Here is a 20366-nt window from a genome sequence, read left to right as displayed (position 1 = left end):
GTAAGTGGTCCAGATTATACTATAAGCAAAATTCCTCATTCAACCAATCTCCATTGTCATTAGGAAGTGTGTTATGGACCAAATACCTTTTTCCATCCAGTGATCAAAATACAGAGACTTATTTTGGTAACACTTTATTTGAAGGGATGTGCATAAGACTGACATGACACAGTCATAAACATGACATAACATCTGTCATGAACATGAACAAGTCTTTATGAATGTCTATGACTGTTGTCATGAAGTGTCATTCGGTAAATAATGACACTTTTAATCCAAAGTTGCTCTAAAAGTTGCATTGAAAGTCCATTAAAAATGCCAACTTTGTATTAAATTATCGTAATTTACAAAATCATGCAAAGTTTGCATTTTTAATGGACTTTTAATGCAACTTTTAGAGCAACTTTGCATTAAAAGTGTCATTATTTACCGAATGACACTTCATGACAACAGACATAAACATTCATGAAGACTTCCTTATGTTCATAACAGGTGTTATGTCATGTTAATAACAGTGTCATGTCAGTCTCATGCACACCCCTTCAAATAAAGTGTTAACCTTATTTTTGTGTAGCACATATCTATTATTCCAGACAGGAATTTGGTGAGGAGTAAAATTGTGGGTCTACATAAGTTTCCACCATAACAAATCCTGTGTGTGAAAGGAAGATAGCTTAAGAGGGAGTCTGTCAAACCTAAAGTCACATCTAAGAACAAAATCTATGTATCCAGTTTTTTAAACAAACCTTTGCCAAGACAATTCCATTCATTAAAAAGGATTTCAACTAGTTTACCTTTAAGACCACATTTAAACATTCAAACTCAACGGCTTGCAAACCACCATCTCTAAACTTCTTAACATTGTTTGCTTTCTTTAAGTAGTGGACTCAAATTTTCCAGCTTAAATTAACTGATTTATAGCATTAATGTATTTGTTGGGGACAGCCATGGAATATGCTGGGTATTGCTGAGTTGCAGATGATGTAGTACCGACGTCATGCAACGCAGATGGGGGTCAGGAAGTAAATGCAGTCCATTTACTTCTGTTGATCCAGCTTCAAAATGCCCAAAGTCTGTCGTGTACGGTTGCTCCAACCGTTCTAATAGAGAGAACAATAAACTTTATTTTTGTGTTACAAAGATAAATGGTTACAACGGAGTTAATTTTAAAAAACGTACCGATAAAAGACGAGAAAAGTTACAGGTGATGTAAATTCCCAAGACTGGACCCCTACTGTTAACCTGGGCTGGAACTTTTTCCCACTCTCTCTGGCCACAAACTATGTTTTAATGGGGTTTCTGTAGATTGCTGCGAATGGTTGACCTACATTGTAGAAATACAGTATAGCACAACATTAACATATATACATACAACTCCAGTACATGGGCGGAAATCCCGGGGTTATCTGTAGGGGTCCAGACCCCTCCCCAATCTTGGAAAAGTCTAGAATTATCCCTCCCTAAAGAAATCATAAAAGAAACCTTTGTATCTAAACAATATCAATATGAAAAGACAATAGAAAACAACGAATGAAATAAATCTGCCATACATCTAAGAAAAAAAAAAAGAATTTTTAGGTCCACTTCTACCATTGTTAGAACAATGGTAGAATGTAGGAACAGCAACAGCAGCGCTGAACGACACAGGCTCTGTTAGAGCCGCTAAGTGAGGAGCTAGCTGTTAGCTGTTAGCTGTGGCTCTGCAGCACAAATAACAAAACCCTTCCAGTAAGTAAATACTTAAGGCAAAAGACATGTTACACATTTTATTGACTTTCACTGCTCAATAGAGTGAAACACATTAACAATAAAAATCAGACTGCAGTTCATTATTTCATTACTTTGACTGAATCATAATAAACTGCCACGTTATGCCTTGAAAATCAAAATGAGCAAAACTGGCTACATTGCTTTCATAGACTTAGTTCTTTTTTTCTGTCAAAGGTAGCCAATATTTGTATTATATTTAGTTCTCTAACTCTTACTTTAATAAGAAGAGTTTGAAATGAGAAATGGATTACCTGTGGCTTGCATTAGCAATAGCGTTGTTATTATAGACTAATTACCATATTTTCTGACCTATAGCGCCCCCATCACTATAAGCCACACCCACAAAGTTTTTTTGTTTTTTTTACTTATTGATTGGTTTATTCATCTTCCTCCTGCGTATTGAAACCACTGAAGTCATCTTCAGTGTCGGAGTTGAACAGCCTCAGAACAGATTCATCATATGCCTTTTCTGTCTCTATTGCCCCTTTTCCACCGGCTCTACTTCAGCAGCCCGGCTCGGCCCAGCTCAGCTCGGCTCTACTTCAGAGTGACCGCGTTTCCACCGACTGGCTGGCCCTGTTCCGAAGTAGGGACCTAAAAAGCAGGGCCAGCCTCGAAAAAAAGCTGGTGGAGTAGAGCAGGGGTGAGCTGAGATGGTGGGAAAGGGGCATAAGTCAGTGTTGTTCTCCGTGTCGCAGAACATTTTCAAGTTCAGGCCACCTGCTTTTATGTCTTCTGAAGGCCTCTGGTTTTTTGGCAATCAGTGAGTTCTTCCCACTGCCGTCTCTCCAATGCCGAACCATGGATTCATTCACGCCAAGCTTACATGCAACGACTGATCTGTTAAGACAGAGAAGTTTGCATCTGAAATTTTGATGATAAAAGCGACTAAAGTCAGAATATGACAGCGATGGATTTAGAAAGAAGCGACTAGAATAGTGTGGATTGGAGTGAAGAGGAAGAGCTGGGTGGTCAGAATGAAGAGAAAGTGGGAAAAGGTGGGGAAAGGTGGTGTGAAGCAGTGAGCTTCTGAAAGAAAGAAAGAAAGAAAGAAAGAAAGAAAGAAAGAAAGAAAGAAAGAAAGAAAGAAAGAAAGAAAGAAAGAAAGAAAGAAAGAAAGAAAAGTGAATGAGAAGTGAGGAAATACAGAAGGAACTGTGAAGGCATTGAGGAAAGAGAAGAAGAATCAAAAATCCAAATATGAATATTATAGTAAGATTTGATGAAGGAGAAGGGGTAAAGAAAATTGAGTCACTTAAGTTAACAAAAGCACTTAATGCTCATGTTGGAAAAATTAAACATACTAAGATATTGAGAGGGCTGCACAGTGGTGCAGTTGGTAGAACTGTTGTCTTGCAGCAAGAAGTTCCTGGGTTCGATTCCTGGCCTGGGGTCTTTCTGCATGGAGTTTGCATGTTCTCCCTCTGTGCATGTCTGGGTGCTCTGGCTTCCTCTCACAGTCCTGTTAGGTTAATGGTCTCTCTAAATTCTCCTTAGGTGTGCATGGTTGTTTGTCCTGTTACTACCACCCTGGTGATAGTAACAACCTTTTCAGCATGTCAATGTTCTTAGGCCTTCTAATGAGCCATCATTTGATCCAGATGTCTTGAAGTAGAGACACATCTAAATGTTGCAGGAAACAGGCCCTCCAGGCCTGGAGTTGCCCACCGATGGCTTAAACTGTGAGGGTTCCTCTGTGTGTGTGAATGTGAGTGATGCATCTTTTCCAATAAAGATCTTGGTGGAGCTCATCGGCTTCATCAGAGTGCTGGGAATAAAAGAGCAGCAGAGCCTTCACTCAGTGCTGCATGATTAATGCTTACTGGTTTGTCTCATTGAATTTTCCAAGAAGGATCAATCAGTTCTGCTGTTTCTCCTCCTGTGTATCCTACCTTCAAGTTACCTACCTACCTGCTCTCCCGTTCCTCATTTCTGCACCCTGCTCCATCAGACCCCTGGCTCTCTGTGTCGCCACCCTCCTCGCACTCGTCTAAGGAATCACCATCCATCATTCTCCACACAGGACCCTGGCCATCTTTTCCTCCATGCCTCATGAATCGTTCTAAAGTAAGCTCTCTTATTTCATCCCTGATCAACTCGTTTCAGGCCACCATTAACTCCACTCTCATTCCAGACGCCACTGATCACATGACCCTTTCTACCCTCCAGAAAGATCAAGATCTGTCAATTGCTGAAAATCAAACCAATTCTTTATTTGAACTCTGATTCTGCATGTGGGTCAGAAGGTTAAATCTGAACATCATAAACCAGTGAAATATTTCAACTGTCAGGAATTTGGACATTTTGCAAAAATGTGTAAAGGAAAAAGGAGATGTGCCCAATGTTCAGAAGATCATGAATATGGAAAATGTGGAGTTGGAGTAAAACCAAAGTGTTATAGTTGTGGAGGAGAGCATAGTGTTGCTTTTTGGGGATGTAAAGTGATGAAAGGGCAAACAATTACACAGAATTTTTATTTAGATTTTTTAGATAATCTTACATGTTTGAATAATGGATGAATTATCCCTTCTCTACTGGAGAATGAAAAGAGCTTTGGGTAGAACTAGGAATCGTGCTCCAGGTAAAGATGAAGTGTGTTATATTATGTTAAGACATGTAAATGATGAAGTGTTAGATAAGATCAATAATGGAAATGGAATTGATATGAATTCAATTTCCATCATTAATCTTGTATAATAAGATTTGGAAATGGAAAGAAGCCCCATTGTTATCCCAGTAAAGAAACCTGGGAAATATCATAGTAATCCTGGAAACTACAGACTGATTGCTTTAACATCTAATATATGTAAACTGATGGAAAGGATAGTGAATGACAGATTAATGCAATATTTGGAGTCATGAAATATAATTGCTCCTTATCAGAGAGGCTTTCATAGAGGGAGAGGAGCAATGGATCCTATTTTATGTTTAGAAGATGATGTTAGGAAAACTCAGATTAATAAGGAAACTGTTGTTGCTGTGTTTCTTCTTAATTTATTTTTAACAGACAAAAGTAAAATCAAGAAAGAATAAAAGTTAAAAGATTATCATCCCAAGTGACATGCAATTTTATATTATCTGTTCGAAAAGGAGCAGGTAGAAGATACAATATCTTATAATGTCCTGCCCTTTTCATACTCATCAACTTATAATCAGTTAAATGTCGAAACACCAAAACAACGAATTTCCACCTTACATGATATTTAAATCTCACATCTTTAGATTGACAATTATTTAAACACTTTTTATATCATCAATAACATTTATGGACTTTAAAACATTCATCTTATAGATCATATTTCCCAATAAACTCCTTTTTAAACAGTCTTTTAAGCTGGTTTATATTTGTACTTTTTTTAAACTCATTCAATCCATTTCATACATCTACTCCACACACCAATAAACAAAAACTCTTCTTGTTCTAATACATTGTTTTTTAAAATGTCCTTGTCACAAAACATTTTTTGTATATTGGGTGGAAGTTGATGATTTCTTACCTTAAACATGTACAGTTTTAAATGTTACAAGGTCCCAGAATTTCAGGATATTTGATTTAAAAAATAACAGGTTTGTGTTCCCAATATTCCACTTTATGTAGTATTCAGATTTTTTTTTTTTTTTTGTATGACGTATAATGGCTGTAAATTTGTTTTGTATGTATTCCACCAACCTGGAGGATACTAATATAAGTAAAATCATATTTTGTAGTGATTCATTATCTGCATTGTTGAGTATTGAAAAGGGACGTACAAATAATCATCAAGATATATGAGGTTATGGCTGTTCATCACGGAATATGTGAACAAAATAAAAATGCAATATTATTTTTGGACTCCTGCTCATGTAGGTATTATGGGCAATGAAAGAGCAGATAGGTTGGCTAGGAGGATATTGATATGCCAATAAAGTTATCTAAATCTGAAGGCAAAAGTATAGTTTGGAGAGAAGGCAAGAAGATATGGAAAATTAGGTGGGATAATGAAATAAATGGAAGATATATAGGATACAAAATACTGTTAATGTAGTAAGGATCAGAGGAATAAACAGGAAGGAGGAGATAATTATAAATAAAATAAGAACCGGTCACAGTTTTTTTTAAATGAAACTCTTTTTAAGATGGGAAACATCTTATTGGTTTATGTAGTTGGTGTGATATTGTAGAAACAATAGAACATGTTTTTATTAGCTGCAGGAAATATGTGAATCAAAGAAGATTATTAAAAAATGAATTAGGTTTTAATAGGGAATTGAAATTTGAGAATGTTGTTGATCAGTTAAATAGTATTGAAAGAAAAAAGAAGGTTTTTCGGTTTGTTTTTTTTTAAAATACCAGGCTCATTAGGAGAATTTGAGGAATAAGTATTGGGTCCAACAGATGGCAGTAGTACAACAATAATAGATGCAAGCTGCTGTTAAAATCAAAAGAACAAAAAGAAGCGGTTGGGGTCTATGCTTGGGCCCATAGACATGAATACGGGGCCAACCTTGACATTTCACAATTCGCCTCGCTCTGAGAAGAACGCTCTCCACGTTCTACGTTTGCAAGGCGTCGGCTCAGGTGATTGTTCTTATTGTGGGGAAACAGAAGGAGTAGAACGTGGTCTTTTTGTTTGTTTTTTTAACCATTCAACATGTCTTCAGTTTAATAACCCCAGTTGAGGATAAAATTAATTTGTTATGGCTCTGCTCTCTGATTAATGTCAAGACCAACCTTGAGGCATGCCAAGGCCTGACTGGCCTCCAGGAGCTCGTGCTCCAGCTTAGAGCAGTTTTCCAACACCTCTGACAGCTCAGAGATGGCGAACATTTCCTCTTTTATCAGCTGACACATCTCTGTCACCTTCTCTGTTAGCTGCTTCTGAAAGCTGCCCATCATTTCCTGGTCTCTGGTTTGCTCGTGGTTTATTTTTTCCACCATTTCTTGAGCTCTTTTCCTGATGCCATTAATGTACGAGCTGCTACAGTTCTCTTGAATCTCAGTCATGCTCACACTTGACTTGCTTCTTGACAAATCACAATCTGTATCTTACACCATCAGCGAGTCTTCATGTCCTTTCTTAGGAGTGGAAAGGGAGCTGGATGGAAGGTCATCAAAGAAGAAATCCATTTTGGTCTGTCTGACCATAAGGCAGAGTCTGTCACCCGGAAGTTATGCGATTGTATTTTTTTAGGGTAACTTTATTGGGACTCACATGTGTTAATTAATTGTAAGACATACATAAGAGAGGGAAAACAAATGTTGCCCTGCAACAGACTGGCGACCTGTCCAGGGTGACCCCGCCTCTCGCCCGGAACGTTACCTGGAGAGGCACCAGCAACCGTTCCGACCCCACTAAGGGACAAGGGTGTAAAGAAGATGGATGGATGGATGGATGGATGGATGGATGGATGGATGGATGGATGGATGGATGGATGGATGGATGGATGGATGGATGGATGGATGGATGGATGGGGAAACAAATGGAACGGGTAATGGAGATTTCAGCATCTATGACAAATTTTTTAGGGAAGCATCATTCTCAAGGTATAATACAAGCACTTATTAAATATTTAAAAGACACAAAATTAGACAGGATTTTGTGTGAGAGAGAGAGAGTATCAGTGTATATATATGATATAGTTATATTAAGGTTTTGAAGATATAAAAGTGAATTTCTGAATTACATCTCCGTCCAGTTGATGGCGGTAATGCACCTAGTTTGTAAACTGCCAGAAAAACGCTATAGAAGAAGAAGAAGAAGAAAAAGAAGAAGAAGAAGACGAAGAAGAAGAAGACGTCCCAGCTTCTTGGTAGCAACATCCAGTGTGTCATCGAAAGGCCTTGGGGATCTGACGGGATCCCTGCTGTTCTCTGCAGTGATTGACTGGATCTCTCGCGGCTTTCAGGGGATTTGGTTCACTTGTTCCCGACGTCGGAGGCCTTTTTGTTTTGCTTAATGCGTTTGAGGCCATTTGTTTGCTAACTGAGTTTTAAGTACCGTTTGAATTTCTGGGCTGCCAACACAAGACCATTTTAGCGACACCTGAGAAAGCAAACAGGGTCAAGAACTCGGACAAATTCAAATTTTCTACAGAGCTTTTCATCTAATTGGAGGATGTGTGTTTGAAGCCTGATCAAATTAAATCTCTGAATGTTAGATCTCTCCGATTTCCTCCACCTACAAAATGTGGTTAAAACTTTTCTTTTTACTCCTGTATTTCATGATGTTGTTTTTGCTAGCTCGACTTTTTGAGACTGTGGTCTGGTATGAGACTGGCATGTTCGCCACGCAGCTTGTAGACCCAGTTACTCTGAGTTACAATAAGTTGAAAACCATCTTGGAGTGCAGAGGACTGGGATACACCGGCCTGGCTGAGAAGAAGGACGTCAGCGAACTGGTGGAAAAATCAGGTAAAATCACTGGGAATGAATGGGTGAAAGGTGTTTTCGAAATATATATATATAAATATTTATATTGTTATACTTAAATGTTTTTTGTGTAATTTGGACTGAGGAACTGAGCGATTATTGTTAGAAATAATTACTTTTCTGTATTATAAAATTAAACTATTATTCTTTATTTCCAGAGATTTTAAAGTCATTTTTGTACTTGTTAACTCATGAAAGCCTATTTGAAGTTTGTTTAAATATTCTTTCTAACTCCACAGAGAAGACACATTTCATAATGTTAAAATTAGGCCTCTTCTGATTTGACCAGGGGTCTTCAACTCCAGGCCTTAAATGATGAAATCATAAAAATGTGTATATTGCAGTGACATTACACCTTTTAGGACCTTCAAAGATGCTTTACAAAAAAGAATAAAACTGCTGAAAATTGAGGAGGCTGTGGTGGATAGACCAGTTTACACAGGTGGGTTTTGAGTAATAATCTCAAAACCCACCTGTGCCACCCCACCTTCCAGAGAGGTGGGGTGGCAAAGAAAAGGCTCCATCCCCCATGGTACATGCTTGGTTCTGATGGGGGGTAGATAATTATTTGAGCTGTGGAATCAGAGATAAAGAAGGACAGACATGGGTAAGGTTGTGTATGTGGAAGAATGATGTCCTGGTGATGGCATTGATGTGGTTTTGGAAAGAGAGGGAGGAGATGGGAATGGTGCCAAAGTTTTGCACTATGGAGGAGACGGTGGCTGTGTGGCCATAGATGAGGAGGGAAATGGTCTGGGCTGAGGATAAGAGTTAATTGGGACCAGTAAAAAGTAGTTTTGTTTTGTTACTGTTGAGTTTTAGAAAGTTCCAGAGTTTGATATCATAATTAATAATAGTAATAATCATTTAATAACCTTTATTTAACCAGGTTTGTCCCATGAGAACAAAATATCCTGGCTAAGACAGGCAACATTCAGAGACAGAGGGAAAAGGTCAGAATTGTAACAATAAATATATATTAAAACATAAAAAAGGAATAATTAAGAAAATTAATAATTTCATTAGAGACTACAATTAATAATACTTCAGTTAATATAAATAGAACAGTAAAAAGAAACTCTAAAATGGGGTTTTAGCATTGATTTTAAAATAACTGGTTTTTCAGCAAATAGATCCACAATGATCTGTTAATGTCATTGAGGGAAAATGCTCAGTTTTAGGTTTTATTAGATCTTAGTGCTACCTTTGACCTGCACAGTGGCGCAGTTGGTAGAGCTGCTGTCTTGCAGCAAGAAGGTCCTGGGTTCGATTCCCGTGCTGGGGTCTTTCTGCATGGAGTTTGCATGTTCTCCCTGTGCATGGTGGGTTCTCTCTGGTACTCCAGCTTCTTCCCACAGTCCAAAAACATGACTGTCAGGTTAATTGGTCTCTCTAAATTCTCCCTGGGTTAAAGTGTGTGTGCATGGTTGTGTGTCCTGTATGTCTCTGTGTCGCCCTGCGACAGACTGGTGACCTGTCCAGGGTCAGGTGACCTCACCTGGAACGTTAGCTGGAGAGGCACCAGCAACCCTCCTGATCCCACTAAGGCACAAAGGTGTAAGAAAATGGATGGATGCTGCCTTTGACACTGTTGACCATGCAATCCTGTTAAACAGACTAAAGATCCTGGCTGATGTTTCTGATTCAACTTTGGACAGGTGACTCCGTCCCCTTAACGTGTGGGGTGCAACAAGGCTCAGTTTTGGGTCCACTTTTGTTTTCTTTTTATATTATTGCTGACATTATTCAGGCCTTTTCAGATATCTCTTATCACATTTACGCAGATGACATTCAATTGTGTTTTTTATTTAGACCTCATCAACTTGACAGGTTGGCCATCGTCGTCCAATGTTTGTCCCGTATCAGTGACTGGCTCTGCAGTAACACTCTGGTTTTAAGCACCAGTAAGACAGAAACTATGATTTTTTTCTCCCAGTCACTTGTGCCAAAATATAAGCCAGACAACTGCCTCCTGCCTGTTAGTAAAATCAAAGGTAAAAAAATCTAGGTCACACTTAATTCATCATTAGGCTTCGACTCACATTAAGGCTGTTTCCCGTTCTTGTTTCTTTCATTTGAGAAACATTTCTAAAATTAGACAAATGCTCTCCAGAGATCACCTGGAGAAAATCATTCATGCTTTTCTCTCATCTCATCTGGACTACAGTGATGCCCTTTTTAACTGCCTGGATAAATCCTCAGTTTCACGTTTGCAGTCAGTACAGAACGCGCCAGCTAGACTCATCTCCAAATCTAGTAAATTCTGTCATTTTGCTCCTGTTCCATATTCATTACACTGGTTCCCAAATTATTTTAGAATTTGTTTTAAAGTTCTTGTGTTGACATGCAAAGCATTACATGGCCAGACTCCTGATTCTTTGTCAGCTTTTAACTAAACATTCAGCTGCACATGGTCTTTGGTCTCAGTCTGAATCTTTTGGTTGTCCCACAAACATGGTTAAAAACTAAAGGGGGCCGGGCCTTTCAGTCAGTGACCCCAAGGCTGTGGAACAGCTGGCCCTTGTAGCTCCATTTTGTTTGACTCTGTGGAGGTTTTTAAAAAGCAACTAAAAAAGTTTTATTTTTCCAGGCTTTTATCTCTTGATTTTATTGTGTTTCTTATGTTGGTTTTATGTTTTGTATGGTTTTAAGGTTGATTTCTATTGTACAGTGCTTTGTGATTTTATGTTTGTGAAAAGTACTTTATGAATAAACTGCTTACTGACGGTGTTCAGGACCAGCTGCAGCTCTCTGAATGACTTTAAGGCAGACCTGTGAAGACAATACAGTAATCAGTTCGACCAAAAATATATCCATGGATGAATTTTTAAAGTATCCTTTTAAAAAGGCTCTGATGGTGGCTTTCAGGTCCTCTGAATCATTTTTTATTCTGCACACAGGAGAATTAACACAAGGGGAGCTGTATTCAGCCATCAAGAAAGCAAGAGAGCAGACAGAGGCTGGAAATTCCAGCACTACTACGGCCTTCAGTGGGGAGATGCACTTCTATGAACTGGTGGAGGACACAAAAGATGGAATTTGGCTGGTTCAGGTAAAACTGGGAATTTGTATGTAGTTATGGATAGAAAATGCAGAAAATTATTAGTGTCCTTTTAGCTTGGAAAAGCAGGGAACAATTCAGTTTTTAAAAAAAATAACAAAGGTCATACCCTGCTCTGAGAGTAACAGTATCAAAAATGCCAACTTGAAATACTGTGTTCAGTTCCTTTAACTCTTGTGTGATCTTCCATTAGACTGTTTTTCTATACCAGGGGTGGGCAATCCTGGTCCTGGGTGCCGGTGTCCTGCAACTCTTAGACGTCTCCCTGGTCTTGAATCTAACAGCTGAATCTCCTCCTCAGTGCAGTCAGGTTCTCCTGAGTCCTGCTAACGACTCATTATTTGACTCAGGTGTGTTGAAGTTGAGACACATCTAAAAGTTGCAGGAGGCCCTCCAGGCCTGGAGCTGCCCAGCCCTGTTCTATACAGATAGTTTATAATACTTCTCCATCTGCAAGCTGGATTAAAAAAAGCAATTGGTCACACAGAGGTGGGTACAGCATGCAAAACTTGTACTACTGTAAGAGTTGCACTTTGTGAACATATTTTTAAGATGTAGTCAATTACTCAAATGAGTAGAAAAAAGTATTTTAAAAAGCTACTGCGTAACAGGACATCTCATTTAATATTGTGAAATGTCAGACTGAGAAAAATATAAAATGTGTAAATTCATTTCAGACTGAAATTAAAATAATAAATGTATGTGTTGTGCAAAAATATTCATAACTGTTACATTTCCATATTTTGTCACATAACCACAAGCAAATATATTTCATAAGGATTTCAAGTGAAAAACCAACAAAGTTGTATACAATTGTGAAGTAGAAAATTATAAATGGTCCAAAACAATTTTTACAAATAAAAAACTGAAAAGTGCAGTGTGCAAAAATATTCAGCCCCATTTTCTCTGAGTGCAACCACTTGCCCGCAGCAGTACTGTGACCTTTGTGTGTGTGTGTGTATATATATACACACACACAGACACACTCTAACCCCTGGCTACATTTGTCTGTGAACCGTTCCATTATAGATTTTGCTTTATGTTTGGGATCTTTGTCTTGTTGGAAGATAAATCTCCATCCAGTCTCAGGTCTTTAAAGACTCCAACAGGTTTTCTTCCATTATGGTTCTGTATTTGGCTGCATCCATCTTCCCTGTCCCTGCTGAAGAAAAGCAGGCCCAAACCATGATGCTGCCACCACCATGTTTGACAGTATGGATGGTGTGTTAGGGTGATGAGCTGTGTTGCTTTTATGCCAAACATATCATTTTGCATTGTGGCCAAAAAGTTTGATTTTGGTTTCATCTGAGCAGAACTCCTTCTTCCACTTGTTTGCTGTGTCTCCCAGGTGGCTTGTGGCAAACTTTAAACAAAACTTTTTATGGATATCTTTGAGAAATGGCTTTCTTCTTGCCACTTTTCCATAAAGGCCAGATTTGTGTACGACTGATTGTTGTCCTATGGACAGACTCTCCCACCTCAGCTGTAGATCTCTGCAGTTCATCCAGAGTGATCCTGGGCCTCTTGGCTGCGTCTCTGATCAGTCTTCTCCTTGTTCGAGGTGAAAGTTTAGAGGGACGGCCGGGTCTTGGTAGATCTGGTCTGATACTCCTCCCATTTCAATATGATTGCTTGCTCAGTGCTCCTTGAGATGTTTAAAGCTTGGGAAATCTTGTTGTATCCAAATCCGACTTTAAACTTCTCCACAACAGTATCTTGGACCAGTATCTTGATGCTCTCTGTGCTTTAAACACAACTCTGAGACCATCACAGAGCAGGTCCATTTATAGGGACTTGATTAAAACACAGGTGGATTCTACTGATCATCAGTCATTTAGGACAACACTGGATCATTCAGAGATCCAAACTGAACTTCTGGAGTGAGTTTGCTGCACTGAAAGTAAAGGGGCCCAATAATATTGCACACCAAGGGCGTAGGTTTGGTCTAAGTTTTGGTGGGGACCTTGACACCCCCCCCCCCCCCCCGCAGCACAGTGAAATGCCGAAGAGCACCGAACATTTTTGAGAACGGGGGAAACCACATTGGCTTAATAACCCCTCCCCCCAACCATAACCATATCATACATCTTGTGTATACAACCAGATACAGTCATACTCAGCAGATCAGTTCAAGAACACTTTACTTTTTCCTTTACAAAATTCAGCAAACGTTACAAGTAAGATCAAAAGAAATATCCTCTGGATACTCCCTGGTCACTGGCACTCACACTGACTGCCTCCTATAGAGCAAACAAAGCGTAACCTGGTTTGTATTCACACTAGCTTAACTTAATTTAAGACTAACACTTCAAATGCCATATTTACTGAGATAATTTCACAGTATATTTCATATCTGAGAACTAACACCTCACCTGGAGCCCTGAAGCTCCAGCCACCTCTCCATCGTTCTGCTCTGCCCCTTGCTCTGCTGTCTGAGCATCCTATGTGAAAAAATATTACATAATTAACAGACCTATTCTACCTCACATTCAGTGCTGACCTTACTAAACACCGGACTTTACAACAAATGCGTTGCGTGATAGATATCTAACTTATGGGTCCACTCACTGTACTTACAGCCAACGTAGCGAAATAACTTCTAATGTCTGTCCTTTTCTTTTTTGGTGGCGACATGGTCTCGGAGACTCAGAAGGAGACGCGTGTGCCCAGCTAGCCGCCGCCTTTTGCAGCTAATCAAAGAACGTCCGACGATTCAACTGACTCCCCCTCCCCCCAGCCCCCCGACAGCACCGTTCCGACACGGTCTCGGAGGCTCATAATAAATGTCAAACTAAGAAGCTTCCGTTCCGCGCACCGCCTGTTGCTGCTAATCAAAGATCGTAGATCCACGTTCTTTGAGTCAATATGGCAAAAATTGGTCGGGACTTTTTCATATCCCGTGAATATTGGTCGGGACATGTCCCTACCGTCCCTACCCAAACCTACGCCCATGTTGCACACCCCACTTTGCAGTTTTTTTATTTGTTAAAAAAGTTAAAAATAAAATATCCAATAAACTTTGTTCCACCTCACGATTGTGTCCCACTTGTTGATTCTTCACAAAATAATATATAAATAAAACGCATCTTTTATTTATATATATATATATATATATATATATATATATATATATATATATATATATATATATATATATAAAAGATGTGTTTATCCAGTTTGGTTTACTGCACTTACCATAAAAGTAGAGAAAAATATGTATTCAAATTGGTATTCCTTTAAATACAGAGGGACACTATTTTTTCCCCCCACAAAACAACTGTCTGTCTGAACATGTTAATTTTCACTGTGACATCATCATATCCACTTGTATACTTGCAGGTTGTAGCCCAGGACCAGGAAGCTGTGCTCAGTCAAACGAACTGGGGAAAAATGGTGCTGAAGCTGTCTCAGTTTGGAATCAGAACTGGAATCTTAAACTGCTCCACTGACTTTAGGTAGGAATTGGCTAGTTCATCCCAAAATGTGCTTTTTAAACTAACTGTACAGAACCTAGTTATATGGATTGGTGCTCTGTTAAAGTGGTAATAACTTTGAAGTGTTTTTGAAAAGTTTCTTGTCATGGAAAAGATGCAAAGCAACTAAAATGAGTCGGCGCAGTAGGATTTATTGGATGTATAGAATAAGTAAACGGTATTTGGCCTGTACTCCTGGTCCACTGGATTTATCAAGTCCAGAGGACCCCAAAGCACGTCACACTGCATTCAGTCCTTCATGCACAGTTTGACAGAGGTGAGACTGCCATTCACTGGTGGGTGAAATGTCTTGCCCAAGGACACAATGACAGAGGCGGTCAAACCAGCAACCCTATATACCAGTGTTTCTCCACCCTGGTCCTGACCGCCCCACTGTCCTGCATGTTTTAGGTGTTTCCCTTCTGCCACACCTGAATTGTATCTCTGGGTGATTAACAGGCTTCTGCAGTACCTGATGGTCATGGTGTCATTTGAATCAGCTGTTCTGGAATAGAGGCTCCAGAGCAGGGGGGCGGTGAGGACCAGGGGGGAGAAACACTGGTGTATAATGTAGGGTTGAATGGCCTATGGAGGCATACAGAAAATAGCCATCAACTGATCTGAGTCCTTATCATTATGTTATCAGGAAATATCAGGATTTATTTGAGTCTAGAACTACAACCTCGAGGTTCTCCTTTGGTGAGTGCTGCAGATGTCAGGGGAATATTGAACACAGCTGCTGCGCTGATGGCCTGCCCACAACGAGGAACAGACAATATAAAAGGAAAATCTCATTACATGAACCGTGACCAAAGCAGTGTTGACCAATTTCATGATAAGACTGCACATGACCTAAAGCAGAAGAGGGGTAAGGAGCACATTACAAAATGTTGCATTATATGCCAGTGCATGACAGCCTGACCTCTGACAGGTTACCCCAGGGCAGCTGTGGCTACAGTCCAGTAGCTTGCTACCATCAGCATGAATGACTGAATGTTGTGTGAAGGTGTTAGGGTTTTTTAATCAGGGTACACTTCAGATTTGTATAGTTTCTCATTGTAATTTTTAGAGCATAAATAAAAATTTTTCTAGTCCTTCTGTCAGAATATTTCCTTCTTAACTTAAGTAGAACGAATGATGTTTCTTGGTCCAGTATTTCTTTTAGTTGTGCTCCACAGGGGCAGATTCAATGTCCCTTCTGAAGCTTATGTTCATCCTTCAACATTTTTTTTCATTATGTTCTTGGTTTTTAGCTGTTGTGCAAATGATTATCCATCCCCCCTGCATGTGGCCTTAAAACCTTACCATATTATTGGATTGATCATATTTAAATGAAAATATTTTTACATTTTCTCCTTTATTAAAGTAATATGTTATCACCCAAGACTGATTGATTAAACCTCCATTGTTTGATGTAATTTACTTAAAAAAGGAGGAAAAAGGAAGGAGCATAATGTGCAATAAGAATTATAGATTTAGGAATTTACCACATTTTGGAAATCAAGCTCCAGCAGATCAGAGCTGTGTGATCATGTGTGAGGATCACAGGCTTCAAAAAAAGGAGGTTTAGATGGATGCAAGTCTGGACTGAACACATTCTTCAATAGGCTCAGCTCTGGAACAAACTAAGCATCCTCTCCTACCCCAAGCCACACAGATATCCCAGCCTTCTTTGACTTTCTCTTTTCTGTCACACCTCAAATGTTTTATGTTCCACCTCAGTCATGGAATCTTCTATAAATTTATCTTCAACCAAATAAGGTTGCTACTCCCTTTGCCTACCAATTCCACCCGTTTATCTCTAGAAGTCAGGTGAAGAGGCATCTACACTCTAAGAAATAATCCTGTAAATTTACAGTAACATACTGGCAGCTATAGATGCCAGAAGTTTATTGTAAATGCACAGTAGCTGTACCGTAATTAATCCTGACTGTAGATTACCGTCAATGCAAGTACAGCATAGATACTGTGAAAGAACGGTAAACTACTGGCATCTGTAGCTGCCAGTAGTTTACCGTTCTTTTGGAAGAATGGTAAAAAATAAAAAATAAAAATACTGGTAGCTACAGACGCCAGTTTTTTTTTTCTTTTTTTTTTTTTAACCGTTCTTTCAGATAAACGGTAAAAAAAAAAAAGCTGCTGTCTGTAGATGCCAGTATTTTACTGGACATTTACCTTTTTAATCCTGTACCTTTTAAAGTGGTGTACTGTAAGTAAATAATGTAATGACGCCAACAGGGTTTATTAGAAATAAGAGCGAGCTGCTAGTCCTGAGGCTGCAGCTCTGAACTCTCCACTCTTCCGGTGTTCTGTCAGATCAGCATCGGTCCTGGTCCACCTGCTCCCCTGATCCCCCCTCCACATGACGGGTCCATCACATGTGAGTGGAAGTCAGCAGTCAGACAGGGGAAGCCCATAACACTCTACACATAACAGTGATCACAATGCAACTTACAACAAATACACATAACCATATGGACCCCAGCAGAACTAAAATACAGAATCGTTAAAATACTACGGTGGTCGACAGGTGCAAACACGAGAAAAACAAATACAACAAAGAAAAGACGCAAACAAAAAAGAGATGCAAAAAATATATAAAAACAAGTGTTCCAGACCACTAGAGCTTTGTGTCCGAGTTCAGGGTCTGCATCATTTCAAGCTTATTCTTTCATGGGCTGAGAAACGACCCGGTCTACGGAAGAGGGGTCCTGTGAAGGCAGAGAGCATTGCAGAGAAGCTGTAGCCTTCAGCTAGCTGCCTAGCCTCCACCTCGGCGTTATGTTGCTTAGCAGCCGTGATACAACATGATTTAAACAATGTTTGTAGGCGAGAATGTAGATGTACAAATCTCACATTTCTGCTCGGTTCATCAGTGCATCACCTAATTGCAATATCTGTCCGACGTTTTCGGAGATGTCTGCTCCTGCTGTATTAGCACCCAGCTCCCCTCGCCTGCTGCCAGCTGGTCCAGGTTTAGTATACCACGGGAGAACACCTGACTCATTTGGGCTTTCCCAAATGGCAGTTAGTTAAACACAGATATTAAGTCAGGTAACATCTAGATGTAATATTTTGGTTCACTCAAATATTTCATTTATTCCTGAGCAAATCGGTTTGACTTTTTAAAGTTAAGCCTAAAAACACAATAGTTTGATTAAACTGTATTGTCTTACCTGAGATTTGGAGAGTATTTGAAAAGGGATACTTTGCTTACATTCCTTGTGTAAATGTGCTATACGTGTTTGAACATTTTAGAATCAGACTAAGATTTTTTAAATATGCAACAGCCTTTATTACAAAAGGTGGAGAGTAATAGAGAAATCAGGAGAAAAAAAAAATACTTCGAGTCCCGTTGTTTTTTCCTTCACCGCTGTGTGATTCACGTTGTCACGGTTGCTAAGCAACATAACGCCACGGTAGAGGCTAAGCAGCTAGCTGAAAGCTACAGCTTCTCTCTTCTGGTTGTCGAGGACCCAAGGATGCAAAACCTGACTTCGGACACAGCTGTTCTTTGTTCAACTCCTCCTAGTGGTCTGGATCACTTCTGTTTTCAGCATTTTTTGTTTGCATCTCTTTTTTGTTGCATGTGTTTTTATCGTCTTTGCTGGGTGTTTGTACCTGTTGGCCACCGTAAAATACAGTGGTTAAAGTAAATATACCTTCAAATACTGGCGTCTGTAGGTTCCAGTATTTTTTACTGTAAATTTAGTTTTACTACTGCATTCACTTTGAGTAAGCTACTGCAAAAAAACTGTAATGCTACTTTTTAAAGTACAGTCTTAGTTTTACTATAGAACATATTAATGTTCTATCTATCAGGTTAGGTATTAACCTAACCTGAATGAGATGCCACTCAAAGTCCATCAGGTTTTTGATGAGGGTGGAAACCTGAACATTGACCATCACTTTTTATTTTGAATGGTCTTTCCTGTCTTTTTGGATACCATCTTCCCATGACCAGCTTTTGTGCCCCTTTCTGGGTTAATCCCAATGAAGCGACTAAAAAACAAAATCAAAAATGAGAAAATTTCTGAGAATATAAATAGTGTGGCATTTTGAATACAGCTGGTACAATATATATAAATAAAGCTGTTTTTAATTACGTAAAGAGAAAACATCACCACCTTTATCAAATGTTAATTATAACTTGCTTTAGAACTTTAAAACCATGTCATTGTAAAAAAAATTATAGGAATGGTTTTACCGTTGAATGAACCAAAGTCTTGGCTGCCTTATGTTAATATTGGAGGTTGAAGATGAAGAAGATGGACAACACTGTCCTGTCTGGAATGTTGGCTGGAGCCTCTCAAAGACAATATGGCCTTCATTGCTGACCATGCAGAAAACTGCTTGCCACAGGGACTGTAATAAACCAAGTCCTTAATTGAACGAACATAAAACAAATCCTCTTATTGATACAGTATGCATTTAAATGATCATCATAATAAATAGTGTCCACTCTGCCAGGTAAAGTAAAAGCAAGGATCTTAAACTCCTCAATTGTCGTGCAAGTCACATCAATGTTGAAAACTGTAGGCTGGATTAATTTACAGAAGTTGTAGAGAAATTCATGGTACTTTGCACTGAAGGTGAAGTGTGCATTCAAAGTTAATCAAAAACTACCTTGGATGATCTTGTGATCACTGAAGGTGAAGTGTCTTTGGTGCTGCTCTTGTTTTCACCAAAATGCAGGAGGAAGAGCTGTCCTGGTTGCACGGCAATGAGGAAGGCTTCAACACTGGCTTGCGTCTTTGACATAATAAGACGAATAATAAAAATTATTAATAAATATATTTAGCAGCACAGCTACATTCAGATGGCAAACAAAGCCAATGAGAAAGTGCTTCTACAAAGACGTAGGATCATTAGAATAATCACATATCTGCACATATCTGAAAACACGGTCCACAGTTTGACATGAGGCATTTTGGATTCTTCTTGTGGCCTTTAGATGTAGGACGAAGCACATGAACCAACAGAAGAATGCCTGGTTTTCTCAGCCTGGAGGAACCACAGGATAAATAGCAGACACATTAGGATAATAAATAAACATTTTAAAGAGAATTGTGACCAAAACTAACCAGACCCACCTGTGTGTGTGTGTGTGTGTGTGTTTGTGTCACCATCACAGTCATTCAAAATACTTTGTCCAACCGGTTTATCCTGGAGAGCATTTTTCACCACCTACAACATAAAGCATAAAAATGTCAGAAATAATTACCATGAACACATCTCAGACATTAGGCATTATAGAAATTAGTCAGTTTATAGAAACATTCTGGAGAGGATTTCTTCTACCAGCTTGTGAGAAGAAATGTGTTGAAGTCATCATAACAGGCTTCAGTCACCAACATGAAGTACTAATGAAGAAAAAAGAGGCAGCCAATATGTCATTGTTTATTATCATTATTATTTATAGAGACACTCTCCCCATTATGCCGTCTATAGCCGAAAACTTCAAGAAAACGACTCCGCAGCTAAATAATGTTAACTCAAACTGCCTTTCTGACAGTTTTAATGTTTGTTTAACCACCGACACCCCGTGCTACACCTGCTTGGCTAGCTTTAGCTGCTAACAAAAATAATAACCAAGGGTGCTCACGTCAAGTCCTCGAGAGGTCCTGCAACTTTTCGATGCATCTTTACTCCA

At 39.1% G+C, this 20366-nt stretch overlaps 1 protein-coding gene and 1 long non-coding RNA gene across 3 annotated transcripts in view; one reads left to right on the top strand and one right to left on the bottom strand.

Annotated features, from left to right (window-relative positions):
• Positions 1-1752: 1752 nt before the first annotated feature.
• LOC148156637 (uncharacterized) lies at positions 1753-19470 on the bottom strand. Its single transcript, XR_015764401.1, has 3 exons — positions 19340-19470; positions 10902-10951; positions 1753-2610 (listed from the first exon to the last, which is right to left on the bottom strand). It is a non-coding gene; the product is annotated as an uncharacterized LOC148156637 (long non-coding RNA).
• rnf103 (ring finger protein 103) overlaps positions 7531-20366 on the top strand; it is a 32437-nt gene continuing 19601 nt past the window's right edge. The window contains exons 1-3 of one of the 2 annotated variants that reach the window (XM_088009271.1): positions 7531-8161; positions 11080-11231; positions 14580-14695. In XM_088009271.1, coding sequence (XP_087865397.1) covers positions 7936-8161; positions 11080-11231; positions 14580-14695 — 494 coding nt within the window. In that variant the 5' untranslated portion in view covers positions 7531-7935. The remainder of the gene's footprint in view (positions 8162-11079; positions 11232-14579; positions 14696-20366) is intronic. The other variant, XM_088009270.1, reaches the window with a different exon arrangement.

Source organism: Poecilia mexicana, unplaced genomic scaffold (assembly GCF_051168715.1).
Source record: "Poecilia mexicana isolate PSO_F unplaced genomic scaffold, ASM5116871v1 scaffold_10, whole genome shotgun sequence".
NCBI lineage: Eukaryota > Metazoa > Chordata > Actinopteri > Cyprinodontiformes > Poeciliidae > Poecilia > Poecilia mexicana.
This window is presented reverse-complemented; position numbering and strand designations above follow the sequence as displayed.